This window comes from Meleagris gallopavo, chromosome 5, assembly GCF_000146605.3.
Source record: "Meleagris gallopavo isolate NT-WF06-2002-E0010 breed Aviagen turkey brand Nicholas breeding stock chromosome 5, Turkey_5.1, whole genome shotgun sequence".
Lineage (NCBI taxonomy): Eukaryota > Metazoa > Chordata > Aves > Galliformes > Phasianidae > Meleagris > Meleagris gallopavo.
Genome location: NC_015015.2, coordinates 7,862,862 through 7,879,222, shown reverse-complemented (window position 1 = coordinate 7,879,222; position 16,361 = coordinate 7,862,862). Strand labels below are relative to the sequence as shown.

The window sequence follows — 16,361 nt, the reverse complement described above, 5'->3', positions numbered from 1 at the left end:
CCCTCGACCTGCTGGACACGCTCTTCTTAATGCACCCCAGAATGCCGTTGGCCTTTTTTGCCACGAGGGCACACTGCTGGCTCATGGCCAACCTGTCGTCCACCAGGACGCCCGGGTCCCTCTCTGCAGAGCTCCTCTCCAGCAGCTCATCCCCGAGCCTGTATTGGTGCATGCAATTATTCCTCCCTAGGTGTAAGACCCTACACTTGCTTTTGTTGAAACTCATCCGGTTTCTTACTGCCCAGCTCTCCAGCCTGTCCAGGTCTCGCTGAATGGCAGCACAGCCTTCAGGCGTGTCAGCCAATCCTCCCAACTTCGTATAATCAGCAAACTTGCTGATGGTGGCCACTATCCCCTCATCAAGGTCATTGATGAAGATATTTTCACGCACCCAGGGGTCTTTATGAGCTACTGATCATGTTGTGGAGATCTACAGCAATAACACAGCTCCAGCAATCAGCATTGGGCTGTGCAGGTTACCAGTGAGAGGGGGCCTACACACAGCCTACCTCAGAGACAGGCTCTGGGGAGGAACTGGCAGGCTGAGGGCCGTGGGTGCCATCTTGTCCAGCCCCTGCAGAAGCGGGACGTCCTGGAAAGCACGTTTTGGGTGAAGCAGGAGATGAAGGTGGGTAAAGCTAACTTTGCTCTCTGTGCTTCTCATTTAACTGGCACATAAAGCTTCCAGTCCGTAGGCATAACAACAAATGAGTTCCTCTCCTACTTGTTTACTGGTCCACTCAAAACCTAGAAACTAGATCTAATATACAGTAAGACATGCAGAACCGGTTTTTAGGCGAGATAAGGTGAGCACTATCTAATGAACACAGATTACAGAGGACTCCACTAGTATGTGCTTCAAATCATGCTAAGAAGCAAATGAAAGAAAAGGGATCGTGCTTTTGCCTCTGCCTCAGCACACCCCCTTTACCCAGGAATTCCAGCCCTGGGACTGCCATGTTAGATCTTATCCTAGGAAGAAATGGAGTGAAAAAGACAGGAAACAGGCAGCATGGGCAGTTACGCTTGGGCACACTTCTGCAACAGATGCAGCAGTGATCAGAGATCTCAGAGATTGAGGACAGTGCTATGTTCCTCACTTAACCTTGTTGAAGCATCAGATAGTACCATCTCCAACAATTTTTGCTTTTCTTTATGTATCCTCACATAGAAAGATTGAGCACATGGTACATACAGGAGACTGACTTTTTTTTCAGAACTTAAAATTCTGAGACCTCCACCAAGCTTGGTTGAATATCAGGATCAGAACTTATTCTAAGGTAGGGGAAAAGCCTACACAGCAGTGCCTGTATGTGTACGTATTCACAGACGCTCTCCCAAAGATCTACATTAGTCCCTCTGTCCCTGTCTTCCCTGTTCCCCAATTACTTAGTAGGCATTTCTTTCCCAATGGATGTGTCTGAGTGACAGCTAATTGCAAGAATGCTGCACCGGTGCAGGGAGGAAGCAGGCTCCATTTGGCTGAACAGATCAAATACAAAACAGTACAAAACAGAAGAACAACAACAAAAAGAATATACTATCATGTACTTAGTTGCTACAGCATGAACTGAAGATAATGAAAGTTGGGCTTCTAATGAACTTCACCTTAAATGAGACATCCAAATGGCATCCATACCTTCATTCAGGCAAAAAGAAATGATTAGGTACAGTACATTAAGAGGCTTTTGAAAATAGCACATTAATGCTATTTCTCATGTTAGAAGAGAAATTTTATTGCAATTCAGCAACTGTAAAACTGTTGTGTATGTCCAATTCACATTTAATGTCCAATGGATTCAAATGTCACAGGAAAAATAAAAAAGGAAAACAGTACCTGGTTTTGCCATCATAATGTAAACTTCAACACCCACCATTTAAAAAAGAAAAAAGAAATCATCGATTTCCCCACTTAGTAAAATATACGGTTTATAAGGTATTGATGCTTTTTCTAACAGCCGATCTAAAGGTATAAAATAATTTACAAAGATGAGAAGTACATCTACAGTATCTTCAAGTATTTTCAAGTATCCTATAGCATCTTGCACTATGGACAACAATCTTTTGACAATATACAGAAAAAGTTAACTCTGAATTTCACTGCAGAAACAAAACCTTAACATGTTCGTGAATCCAGAAACATCAAAATATGGATCTTCCACAGCCAGCAGGTCCCATTTTAACAATTTGAGTTTTCAAAATGGAAAAAATGTTCAGTTCATGAATACATTTTTAACCACAGATGGTTAATTTTACAGCAGATAAAGGTGCTTTTTGTATAAACTTTCTGTATTTCAAACAAGTCTTTATTAATTTGCATTTTATCTTTGTATAAAGTATCACATTAACTCTGATAGCATTAATCAAACAAATAATTTATAGGAGATAGCCTGTTTTTTCCTCAAATCAGGTATCAGCCTGCAAACGTTTGGCCAATGTAGCACTATGCATTTACTTCAATAGGAACTACTTTTTATCATTATATTTCTGTATCTATAGAATGTGTGTGTGCTAATGTGACTCTCAGTGCTGAGTTAAAAAACATTATCTTTTTTCCAATAACTGCAATAGTGATCAGCATAGCCTCATTAACTCACACCTACCAAGCCTGAATTCTCATGACAACAGTAACAGCAAATAATTAGTTACATTACACTACAGCTCATTTCTGAGCCAAAATAAAAATAAAAATAAAAAACTGCAATGCTACTTTTAGAGAGGGAGATGGATTTTACATAGTTAAAGGGTAGAAGACTGTGACTATACCATTTGTTCTATATAAACGTTATCCAATTCAGCAAAATGGCACGGAAGGAACAAATGCTGGATCCAAACATAATTCTGTAGGGCTGATGCTACGTCAATGAGAGCAGGTTTGCTTGGGGCAAACAATGAAGAGCAATAAGGATTATGGCTGTGACTACAGACTGAACTGCACGCTGCAGAGATGCCAGCCAACTCTCTTCCCAAAACTTGAACCCAGGCTACCATTAGGCTATATTCAACATTTCTGTCTTCCTTGGCATCCACTAAAGATTACAGCAAAAAGTGCTTTGTATCTTAATGGGATTAGACTATTCACCCTCACGAGGAAGGATATATCATACAATGGTCTCCCTTTTGAAAATAAATTGAGGAGACAGGAAGATGATCTCTTTCATCTGAACATTTCGCACGCAGGAAACTGTCACTGGTGCACCGTTTCAGCCCCATGTGCCGTACAAAGAATGCCCACCACTTGGGAACCAGCAAACCCTGACCTGTGTCCATTCTAGGTATTTCACTGTTGTAATGAGGCCAGAAAGACCCACATCAAAGCAAGCCATTAGGCCAGTGTCCCACATTAGATGAACAAATGCAAGCAAATAAAGAAATAAAAACGTTAGTTCAAGGTTAACTACCTCATGTAAGATAAAATTAATCCACACTTTGCTCTAAGATATGGTTTTAACAGGATCAACTAACATGATACAATCAAAATGGTTAATCCAACCCTTTTTCTTACAGACAAATTCACTGTGAAATATACAGGCCTAGTAAAATCATGATAAATAGAGCTGAAAGCATTGTAGGGCTTTGTTTTTTTGTTTTGTTTTATACTACTTTACTATATAAATAAGCAATGTGGGGCGAGTATAGAAAGATTCTCCCAAAATACTAAGTTGAATACATGAAATTCTCAGAATAAAGTACTTGTTATATTTTTGCCCTTCCAAGACTGAAAAAACACATACACAAAATACTTGTGTGAAATGCTGCTGCAAGCCCCAGGCTGAAAGAATTCACACCCAGCCAGCCTGAGGAATGGCTTGGATATTGCCCTTGCATCTTTCTAATGCTATCATTAAATCAAAGCAGAACTCTGCTCTGATTTAAAAAAAAAAAAAAGAGTAGTGATAAAGTTACATCTCCATTTGATAATGAAATAAATAGGACAAAAGTAAAAATACTCAAACATTTAATATATCTGCTATGCTTATAAATTATGGAAATAAAACTAAGACAAGATGTCACTAATCTGAAGGTAAAGAAAAGCTACTACAACAATGTATGATCCAAAAAACTTGGACTCTGCTTCTCCAGAAAAAGACAATACTGAAAGGAGTTTATACAGTGGAGACCTCTTAAATACATAGCCCTGAATTTCTGTGCAGTAATTTGTGGTGCTGATAAATCAGCCTGTTAATTCACATACTCACTTCAAAGAGATTTTTATCAGAGGATTCAAATGAACAGCGCTGCCTTTAGGCATTGCCAATTTCCAGCTCTTCAATAAATTAAACCTTCAAAATGTTTTTTTTATCACAGAATTGGACTAAGTCTTTCTGCTAAAAACAAAAGCATCCCAAATGAAGCTGAGGTGACAAGACACATCCATACTACAGAGAAAGAAAGAACATACTACTCTGTCTTTTTAGACGAATTAGTACATCTTGATTTCTTAAAAGGATCGTGGTTATTATTTTGCAGGGCTATGAGCATCTTTCTTTAATCATCTAGCCTTCATGAAACTCACGTCCCTCTTTATTAGCAGTTAAGAGAATTACCAGCAGCAACTACATACCAAACTTCAAAAGGCTGGTTCAAGTGGAAAGATTTTTTGCACCATAAACACGTATTCCAGGTTTTTATTTAAGTGGGCTGCACTGTAAATTCTGAATTGCAACATAATAAAACCAGTTGTATCATAGATATATATATATTTTTTTAAGACAAACTTACAACACAACAATAGGTTAAATAAATAAAAAACATCAGTTAAAAACACGCTAAACTTCTTCTGTGCAATTGTGTACCAGTATGAAAAATATTACTTCAATCTCTGCACATTTCATGGTTCAGTCTCCTGGAATTCTCTAAAAATAATACTGATAACAAAAATAAAGGAAAATGTGATCTGTTGACAAGTCAGTGCTTTAGAGCTATTAAAAAGCACACATGAGAATTTGTAGTTCCCTTGCAGCAGAACAGTGACCCAACACGTTAAAAATCAAACACTGGTAATAATGTTAATATATAAAATATTAGTTTAAAAACTATAGAATGACCTCCTCAGCAGAAATGGAGTGTATACATTGGGCTCTATGACATACAGCATATCTGAAGGCAAGTTCACAGAATGCTGAAAGGCTCACTGCACCTTTTCTATGGCAAGGAAATACTGCAGCTTTAAAATAAGCTGCACAATACTCATCTCTATCTCTTTCACATGAAAGTGTGTAAAAAGCAAATCAGCAAATAAACTCTAAAATAGATTTATACCAAAATCCTCTTTTTTACATTGAGTTTACAGCTTCTATCCATTTGCCTGTACTATTTTTGGAGTTTCTTTCAAGAAAAGTCCAACTTGCATTTTAGGACCAGAAACAAGTTCACGATACAATGTACTGGCAGACAGAACTTTTGCATACTAATTAGATCCACTCCTTGTTGCTTTTTTTTGTTGTTGGTGGTGGTGTTTTGAACAGTTCTTGTTGTTTTTTGTGGAACAAGAGGTCAAATATCAATTCCTTTGACAAGAGACGCCTCCAGCGTAATGTTGAACTCCTGCAAGGTCTGCAGCACACGAATCAAAGAATTCACTAGAGTATGATCTTTAATCAGTGCTATGTCTTCATACATCTGTGCTGTGATCGGGCAGTCTGCGAGCAGGGCGATCCAATGATGCAAAAGATGGTCTCTGACAAAGCAGCCATATAGAAACAGAAATAAAAATAAAGCAAAGTTAATTTCTCATTTTTATGAAATGTTTTTGTTGTTGTTGTTCCTTGCCTTCCAAATAGATTTACCACTTTCTCCACGTATTATTATAAGGTAGAGAAGGGGGGAGTAACCGCCTGGCACTTGTTTAAGTAGGGGACATCCTACTTAAACAAGCAGAAGCATTTCCAGGCTTTCCACTCCTTGTATCAAAAGATACACTTCCCAGCAATCTGGAAGTCCCAGGCAAGCCCAGTGTCATTGGCCTGCTCCACTGCCTTTTAATAAGCTGGGAAAATTCACCCAGCCAGGAACTGAAGAAGCCCCACTGACTCATGGTTTCCTACTTTTATCTTCCAACCTTGCCAGCTAGGAGAGGCAGGCTACTCACACTGGCCTGCTGCCCTTCTCTCATGTCTCAGTTGCCCAGCTCTTCGATATTCATCTGCGTACCTATGATTTCCTGTACTTCACATTCATAGGAATTCAGGGTATAGTTGACTCTTCTTTGGTTACAAAGTACTTTAAGTAATAAATAAAACGCAAAACCCAGCACTTATGTGGCTTTACCTTACTAATATACAATATATTTTTTCATTTTATTAAAATATTATTTTGAAAAAGTTTCTTCATACCTGGCTCCAAGACACACCAGCATCTGAAACTTGCCATCCTTCCCAATGTTTCTAGGAGTGTTGTTGATAGCAGTGATAAAGCGACAGAAATTCCTGGCCCTTGTCTGCCAGTTCTCTTCCGGGACCATTTCATTCTGTTCAAGGGTCTCATAATACGTTTGTGCTTTTTCTTAAAAAGAATGGTGGGAGATAATGAGTATCATCAGCATATACGGTATCCTAAAATAGCTCCAGTGCTTGGAATAAAGTAATCAGGCACATGACCTTCACATTTAGATGATCACATTTAAAAATACCTCACTGTATAATGCTTTCCCCATAAGCTTGCTTACATATCCAGAATACTGCCCAATGCCCACGTCTGAGAGGTAGCAAATCAGCACAAATATTAGGGTCATGGAGGGTACAATTCAAGCTCAAAGGCTTAAATTCAAAGCTTGTCCTTGAATTTCCTGGGTGATTACGTCCAAGCATTGTTGGTTGTTTCTTTTTTTTCTGTGTGATTTGGTTCTGTGTTCCTCGTGTGTAAAACTGGAATTCCACTTCCCTTTCCCTGAACAGTACTAACATGGTTCTAGTATCTACTGAATTTTGAGAAGCTGCAGTAACGATACAAGGGGAAGACTGATGTTAAAATACCTATGCAAAACACAAAAATATTATTTAAAGCAACTCCTTTTCTGCATATTCAGTTGACTGATTCAGCCCTATGGCAAAGGAATTAGACCTCTGTTTAAAAAAATGTGTATGCTTATAAACCCCTTATTGCAACATCCAGTAGAACCAATAGCACAAGAATGATGTCTTGTGCTTTATAAGATGACTCAATCTCTTAAAAGTGTGATTTATTGCTTTAGCAATGCTGTATTGTCTGACCATATGCCAATTCCCCATTTCACTGAAAACATCCACACAAGGGAATCTTGTTTTACACTACCAGTACTAGTAAGACAGATGCCCATCACAGTGCAAATACACTGTCAACTCTGGCAGAAAACAGATGCTTTCTTCTTTCAACAATACAATGACATAAGAGCTCTTACAGCAATTCAGCTGCAGAGATGCCTCTGACAAGTATGCTGTTCACACCAGCTGAGACAAAGTGGCAGTGATAAGGAATACACATGTGTATGTTTCAAAGACATAAACAGATTCTGATATATTTTCCTCACACTTACCTAAGAAGTCCCAAATAAAGACGTTTTTGAAGAGCCTGGGTGATTTAAATCCATGTTGAAATACTTGCTCAAGAGCTGAAACAAGTCCACTTTCTCCACACAGCAAGAGTGTCAGACTGCCTCTCTGCCAAGCACATACAAAGCACTTAACTCAGTTTGGCAGATTAGAGACAGAAGGATTACATGCGTTTATTAATCCAGGTTTTAAATAAATAGACACTCAAAGATACAGTACACTGTCAAACAACAACCCCAGACAGGATGGCTCATTTCTCACAAGTCCTCAGCTTTCCAAAATATACTGAACTTCTCAAGAACAAAGACAGCCATCTCAAGGTCTCACCATATTCAAATGAAAATGCAAAAAGGTCAAGATGAAGATCAATGTGCAAGTTTTACCTACAGTACCTACAGTAACTGGTATACAGGAAATTAAGGAAATGTTTTCCTCTTTTGCTAAGCAATGAAGATCACCAGTCCATTGTAACAGGTGCTTCAGATTTTCAAGAAAAGCAGCAATTAAAGCAATTTTTAAACCTTAGGAAAATAATAATTCTCCTTTAGAACATCATGGTAAATTGATTGCCAATGCATGATTCACTTGGGATTACTGTGTTAATACAATATTCAATTTGAACTGAATATGAATTTGCTGTGCTAGCAGAACTTTGGAAAGGTAGGCACAGAACGAATGGAACGATTCACATGCAAATATTAATTACCTCCAAGGGATACGTATATGGTAGCCAGCACTGTACTGCTACTTCTCAGAAAAGATAGAATTTGACTCTTCTACAAAGGCACATTTTTTAAGCTTATATCCAGAAACATCCGCTGTGCCAGCTGAAGTAATTACACAGACAACTTAAAAGCGTGAAGTCTTTGAAAGCATTTCTGGGGTTTTTTTGGTCATTTTTTGTTTTGGTTTGCTCTAAACAGCCCATGGCTTTTCATGTTATAAGTAGCCAAGATAATGCAAGAGAGACATAAAAAAACCTTCTTAGCAATCAATGCGGATGAAAAAATGTCATTTAATCTAGACAGAACTCAACATTCCTGACAGTGGTACAAGCGAGAATCCTAGGCAGAATATCACATTTAATTAACAGAATGTTCCAGATAGCAGCAAAAATTACATAACTGATGTCACGCTATTCCAACAACTTCATCTCAGAATCTCATTTCTGCTCTACTTAAGGAATTTTCAAACAAAGATGGCTATTCATCCAATTTATATTTTTTTTTACTACTGTATATTCTCAAACACTAGTATGAGTTTCCAGACAAGAGTGCCACTACACAGATGACAACTCCTCACCTCTTTCTCTGGCTTGTGAAAATGCTTAACAATGCCATTGACAGCTTCACCAATAGCTTCTTGTATCTGACCAGTATTTAGCTCTGCAAAATACAAGAATATTTCCAATCACTTTAGAAACACTTCAAAATCGAACCTGTGCATGATGGATGCGTGCATATCACAAAACAGAAAAGATACATGAAGCAACCTAGTGAAAAGGTGCTGGCTTACTAGCAATGGAAATCCAACTCTACTTTTACTGTGGAGGAAGATGAAATGGAGATTTGGATGTGTTTTTCTTTTTTAATATCAAAATTATAACTGTGGTGTTTGAACACAACAATGGATGGAAATGGTATTTATGTATTATGTGAATTTTCAGACCAGAGCCCAAAGCTGAAAAATGGAAATGATATTTGATTATGATCACAGACATCTTGGAAATACATCCTGTGACAGTTTTCTGTAAATTCAAGTATGCTTGGGTGCAAAATAACTAACTTATTAGGAAAAAGATAAAAGCAGAACAACAACAGAAAACTGATATTCATTAATAGAAACAACTAACAGGCTTTCTCGACTATGAAGTATATGACAACAAATTTCTATTTTTTCCATAATACTCATTTCACAAAGGAAGGACAAAATAGAAACTATCAGCAATGCAGCTAAGCACTGGAGAAGGAGTCCAGAGACACCTGGACTTGAAGACTTTAAGAATCTGAGTGCCTCAAATCCTGAGCAACCTGTTCTAACTCAGAAGTTAGCCGGACTCACAGGAGATCATCTGTGCTAAGTGAGCTTCACAGGTCCCATCCAAGAAGAAAATCTCCAGTTCTGTTGCAAGCAGCTTTCCACAAGTAGCAATGCAGGACCTTACAAGGCAATCCCCACCACTTACTTGGCTTATTGTTTGGTGATATAGTGACCAATCTTCTGATCATGCTTGGTGACTGCTGCAAAGGAGGGGTTCGACACTGCCGCTCATCAATCTCAGTGTTGGATGTCAGCAGCTCTCCCACCAGGACCCTCTCTAAGCTCCCATCATCCATTCCCTTTCCAAGCCACCTTCCGCAGGGAAACCTGAGAACAAAGAGCAGATATTTGGACTGAGTCTTTAAATCCAGATTCAATTCCATGCCAAAGACTTTCAAGTGCAGTTGCACAAAATCCAAATTCTGCTAGTATTGTTATCAGAAATACTTCACTCATCTAACAACAAATGAACAAATTATTTCATCTGGCTTTTGCCAGCAGGGGGAGCAAAAGTAAAACAGTTTTTCTGCTCCATGTTCATCTTAATTTTGGCACTAGATAACCTGCAAAGCAAACAGTGGCAGAATTTGTCTCATGTCTTACATGCAGTGCGTGACCTGGAGGCTGTGGAGGGAAGAAATGAAAGACCCACTACCAAGTACTGATGGGTGGCAAATATAGCTATGCTTTTATTGAATACTTAACACAGAAGGCAAGCTACAAAAAAAGAAACCAACAACGTATACTGACATACCAAATCACCAACACATGTACTGAAATTGGGATAGATATCAAGTCAGACACCAGAAAGCACTTGTGCTCACTAGCTCATCAGCACTTTCTGAGAACCAGTGTTGATGTCTGTTTAACTTGCCCAAGCAGAAAACTGAATGGCATCCAAAAATATAATTTTGCCTCTCCATTTAATCACAAACAAGCTTTCATGAAGAACTAAGTGGACCTATCCATTAGTTTCTCCTCAACATGAGCCTGACAGTTTCTCTAAACAAAAGACAAGGCGTCAAACCATGCTGCACTTAACACAAATGAGGACAAATGAGTTTAAATTCCGACTCTAAATCTTGTTCCCTTACTTTCACTGTGCAAACACTCATTAGCCACTACGTTACAGCTTGTGTTCAAGTTTTCCTCTCTAACAATTAGAAAGCTCAACCTTAATTCAAAACACCACCCATGTTTGGTAAGCAGCAAGCTCTAACTTGCTATTTCTCCCTTGAGCTCAAGGCATGTTCTTTTAAAGATGCACAACAGTGAACTCATCATCTCCACCGATGCTTGGAGGGTAGACAAGAGCATGTGCAAACTGAAAACTCTGTTTAATTTTGTAAGAGTCATGATTTGTTTAATGCCAGAAGCTAAACGACCTTTATACGTCTTCAGGTAGCAGCTTCTGTAGATGGAGTCCCAGGAGATAAGACCTTTCTAAGCAAACAAGCCTGTCTATACCACCTTCCTGCATAAATTCTACTTACCCAACAGGAAATGTCAGGATGATACTTACTTGTAAGTATGCCCTGTTATTTCATTTCTGACCATAACATACTCCACTAGCCACTTGGCATACAGCCCTGAATTATCATGTCCTATTTGCACTGTGGTCAGTTTTCCCAAGTTCTGGCACTGCAAATTAAACAAAGAATTGGTCAGAGTAAACAGAAGGAGAGAGCGGTATGCTGGATAAGTAAACTACTGGAGAACATGCTGAGATGTGCCATCAGAAACACAGCTCTCCTTTTCTGACTGCATGACTGATGCTGAGCTTTTTAAGGATCAGCTGCTTTGTTTCTGTTCAGTGTTGCTTCATTGTGTTTGGTTTTTTAATACTGTTTTGATCAGCAGAAAGTATCAGATAAACGACATCTTTTCAGAAATCTTATCTATCAATACAGTAAGGAATTGTCAGTCATTTTCTCTGAGCATGGTATTATCTATAGATAAAATCTGCTATGTACAGGCACAGGAGGTATGTGTGACTAACCACACACAGACCACAGATACAAAAAGTACATTAAGATGACACAGCAAGGGGAGAGTTAAGAACTGAATAAAAAGAACATTTAAAGCATTCTTATATTGTTTAATACATACCTCAAAAGTCATTTCTAATATATTCCTGGGAATCTGCAAGACTCCTGTTTCACCCAGTTCTCCTGAGATACATATCCAAGGATTGGCTGTAAACATGGAGCCACCAAGTTTCTTGCTAGGAACAATCAATATATGATACGGTATCACTGCAAACACAAGAAAAAATAACACTTCTGAAGTGGGAAAATGATAATTATGAACCTCTCTAATGAATAAAAAAGAGATATGGTAATGCTGCACTGCCTTGAAACATTAAAAACAAAGCAAAACACACAAAATGTAAGAGTTCCTATTTAATCATGCTAACACTCACTAAAGACTGATTGACAATTGAAAACATACATATAACAGTGATCAAGAAGTATAGCTGATAGCAAATCACCATCAAATGACAGAAGAAATACGGATGGGACAATGTCCCACATCATTTTCCATTTACTACTACATTGTAGTTCAGCAAACAACTTAATGCCCAGCTCCAAAGTGTGTGTGTGTGCGCGCGTGCGCATGGTACAACTGACATGAATTACCACCCAGCTAATAACCAAGTTATAATGCTGCAAGTTTCTATGTGCCACATTGCTCTTAATTATGCTAACTTGAAGATGTTTTCATTTTAAAAATCAATATAGTTTCTCTCCCCTTCACCACACACATCCAAAATTTCAGGTCCCCTGGTCTACCAGTGCCTACGTTACAGCCTCTTCTTTGACTAAGAAAACAGAAGGAAATACATGTGCTCTTCAATCACATAGTATCTCATATGTGGCTCCCTATTAACCAAACTATTTTTGTAACAAAACCCAATTACCTGAATAGTCAATGCGTTTCCTGGCCATTTGCCTTGCCTTTGTTTTACAGTGCATAACTGGATTAGAGTTAGGGCTTTTCAGCTGAAGTATTTAATACATTTCTCCCTCAACATTTCTTTAGCTGTCAGTGTCCTCAAGAAAGCACTTGGTGGTTAGATTTTCTTACAAGTTTGATGCTTGTGGCATTAAAGAGTGAATTAAGATGTTTTTTAATTTGCTGTGCTGATGGTCTTAAAGAAACAACTGGAGAGCATCCAGCAGACCAGACTGTAGCGTTGTCCAGCACTTGCCCACAAGATCAAGAACTATTCTGCTTATCTCTCTGCTTGCTTTGTCTTTCATACACACAGACACGTACTGTAACAAATATACAAGGCTAGCTCTTACCATGGGGACAGAAGGGTGCTCTCACATAGATCCACCCTCTGTTTTATAAGCCTTGCTAAATTTTTTTGTTATACTACCTTATTAGCAAGGTTCTGCATTGCAGAGTTCTGGGGCAATCCTCAGCGTATACTTACCAAGTTAGAAATAAATGCCTTTGGCAACACATGAAAGAACACTACTGCCCAGCAGAAAGCATTACAGGAACAGCAACAGATTTCACGGATACCAGAAAGAAAATACAACAACTACATGAAAGAACATTGCTCAGAATTGTTTATAAATCTGAGTAACTACTCAAGCAAATCTGTAGATCAGAGTACCAGGGAAAGCAAATACTTACGGATTGTTGTAAAAACATTGGTAAAGCAAAAGTAATCAACAGCATTGAATGACAGGAGATGATACAAGAATTGTTCTTTCTCATCATCACAGCGGAGGAATGCGTAACGCTTGTAGAGTTTTCTGACAAAGCAAAACAAATCATCTGTCACAGTACAGGATTCTTGTAGTGAAATTTTTTCTGTTATGCATATTTATTAGGTAAACTATGAGGAATGTGCAAGCAATTACAAATGAAAAATGATACTTGTAGGGACAACAGAATTCAATATGCCAAGCTATGCAGACATTAAGTCTGAAATCTCCAAGTGCATCAGACCAATGTTTCACACTACTTGACTCCACTTGAAAGCAAGGTCTATGGGTATACTTAAAAAAAAGAAAGATGAATTTAATGCTCCTTTTAATTGCCTTTAGGAAAATAACAATGAGACAGTCAAAAATCTTTTAAACTTTACTGTTCCTCAGATCCAAAAGCATATGCATGCTGAGGTGGCTTAAACTCCTACTATTCCCTCAATCCTGTGTTGCAAATTCTTTGCAAGGACTGCAACATGACAGAGAACTGCAATTCTTTTACAAGGAAATATCAAAAGATGTACCTCTGTAGCCTTCTCTCACTAGAAGAGACTATGTAGAAAAATGCATTGTAAATGGAAACAAAATTATATATACTACTCAATCAAATTAGAGAATTAACTGCAAGACCTGCAACTGTGAAACCTTGACAAGATTTTACAAGAAATTACAAGCACTAATTTTGATTGGAAAATACTTTTTAAAGTGGCTCGCTTGCACGTGACAACCACCACTATTTCTGTTAATTATGCAGTCAATAAATAATAATAGTATTGGTCAATAATCATAAAAGAAAATCACTACTCACTGTCATGCACTGTGAAAAAGGACAATCAATCTAAGGAAAGCAAAGCGGTATACTCCACAGTTACAGAAAGAGGACCAAGATAAAACCTTGACTCAGCAAAGTAGTTGAGTTTAGAATTAAGCCCTGAGCCTCCAGCAATTTTTCAAGTTCTCAGCTCAAAGCTGCAGAAAGTCTACAGCTGACAGAACTGATTATGTAGCTGAAGAACCCCAATATTACATCATCATGACTAAATAGCTCATACACTAGTACACAGACACACTTAAAAGGCTGGTCTTTGCCATTCTTTCTGCACACTGCTAAGCAGAAAGAACAGGCGTTTCAGGGTTTGCAAAGTGAAACAACAAAATAGGATTAATTTTTAAAAGCTTTAGCCAAGACAAACCATCTTACTTTGTGAGTTCATGATCTGAAAGCAGCTGTTTTAGATGCCTAGAGAGCAACTTCTTTTCCATAGAGAGACGAACCCAGGCTCTGGCTTTGCCAACATCTGTTTTGATCTCACTAATGTTCTGGATATGCCTGAAAGAAGAAAACAAAAAACATTACCCAGAATTTTCAAAGCTCTTTTGAACCAAGCTAGGCTGAAAAAGGGATTTTGCCAAGAATGCAAAATACTAGGCAAACTACTGGAAAAAGAAATGTGGTCACCTTAATATTCAACAATAGCTCAATTCTTTGCGTATCTAGCTGGAAAAGAATCTCAAAAGGAAAAAACTGCAATGCAGTACTCTATTAACAAAATTCTAAAGCATTCCCATTGCCTCACATGACTTAAGGACCTTATCACTGCAATATTTACATCAGTGTGCTTTGGAAAATTAAATACTGTCTTTCAATGCTCAAAAACAGCTTTTCTAACATAAAACATACAAAGTGTATGCTTTGAAAAGACGAGCAAGACCCTTGAAAAACCTCAATTCACTTCTTCCTACAAAAAATATTTTGGCAAAGAAAAAAATTCTTCAAGCTAAATTTAGAAGTTCTGCATCTTGTTTTTTGATGTGCTGAAAAAAGGACATGTAGCAGAAGTCAGTTATGCATGCTTATTCATACTGCAACAGCTAATGTTAGACAAATTCTTTTTTTTTTTTATTTACATTAAACAAGTTTTTTAAAATGCTTTCTTCACTAAGAAGCAAGATTTAGCTTAAAACTATGCAACTCAACTTGGAAATGATTAGGAAAATACGTACGTTACACCCACGTCTCTATGGAAATAAAACAATACAAAATATTATGAAAGGACAAAAACTGATTCAGGATACTTCTATAAACTAGTAGCTATAACAAAGTCAAGTCTCCTCAATATGAAACATGCTTTTGTAGAAGTCAGTGAGAAGGTTGCACTACAGACTTTCAAAATGTTTCAGCAGGTTTCCACCCACATTTCCCTATTTTGGTGTATTGGCCTTTCCATTATGCACAACATATGTATGCACATTTCTTGGAGTTTTTTCCGTCTGCACTGTTTTTAATAACTCAAACTCACCTCATATCCTGGACCAAAGAGATTCTGAGAGGTGACATGCCTGGACTGGTATCCGACTTTCTTCTTTCTGAATCAAGAAGTATTCCTAGATCCAAAAGGACAGAATCTCCTGTTAGTAGAAATTCACCTAAAGATTCTTAAATCAATACAAAAAAGTTAAATTAACACCAAGTTGCATGTAGAAAGGGGTAGGTTTTTTTGTCATTTGTTTTTGCTTGTTTAATTTTAAAAGTCAAGACTCATAAGTAGTGGTCCCTACTGCAATTTTTTCTTTTTGGTGATTTACAGCTTTGCAAAGATACCATGGCATATTTCCATGACTAATGAAAAGAGAATATGATATCTAGAAAAGATGCTTACACAGATCAGCACGTGCTGAGCATTAACACATTAATGAGATCCAATTCAGCTGAAACCGGTATGACACCAACTGGCTTAAGACAAATACCAGTCAAGTAGTATTTTCTACAGACTTCCTTATTTTCTTCCCACATGGTCAAACTGAAAGGCAATGCTGGGATTTGATAACCATGTTCAAACCATGTATTTTACTTCGTATACCACAACTGTACGTTCAACCAATCTGCACACTCCTGTAACACCACTGGTTTTTAAACTAGCACATTTTGTGTTTTAAGCAACATTACTACTCTTATCAAATTTCACTCTAGAATCATGCCACATATTACAGTCCCCAAACTTGATTCCCTGATAGTAAAAAATCATAAGACTGGGCTACCTTCCATCTGATATAAAAAAAAAAAAAA

At 37.8% G+C, this 16,361-nt stretch overlaps 1 protein-coding gene across 1 annotated transcript in view; it reads right to left on the bottom strand.

Annotated features, from left to right (window-relative positions):
- Window positions 1–3,941: 3,941 nt before the first annotated feature.
- LOC104911000 (DENN domain-containing protein 5A) overlaps window positions 3,942–16,361 on the bottom strand; it is a 12,844-nt gene continuing 424 nt past the window's right edge. The window contains exons 2-11 of the mRNA XM_019616058.2: window positions 15,595–15,732; window positions 14,496–14,624; window positions 13,218–13,339; window positions 11,679–11,824; window positions 11,092–11,210; window positions 9,715–9,896; window positions 8,832–8,914; window positions 7,514–7,637; window positions 6,336–6,504; window positions 3,942–5,680 (exon numbers count right to left, since the gene is read on the bottom strand). Coding sequence (XP_019471603.1) covers window positions 5,497–5,680; window positions 6,336–6,504; window positions 7,514–7,637; window positions 8,832–8,914; window positions 9,715–9,896; window positions 11,092–11,210; window positions 11,679–11,824; window positions 13,218–13,339; window positions 14,496–14,624; window positions 15,595–15,732 — 1,396 coding nt within the window. The 3' untranslated portion in view covers window positions 3,942–5,496. The remainder of the gene's footprint in view (window positions 5,681–6,335; window positions 6,505–7,513; window positions 7,638–8,831; window positions 8,915–9,714; window positions 9,897–11,091; window positions 11,211–11,678; window positions 11,825–13,217; window positions 13,340–14,495; window positions 14,625–15,594; window positions 15,733–16,361) is intronic.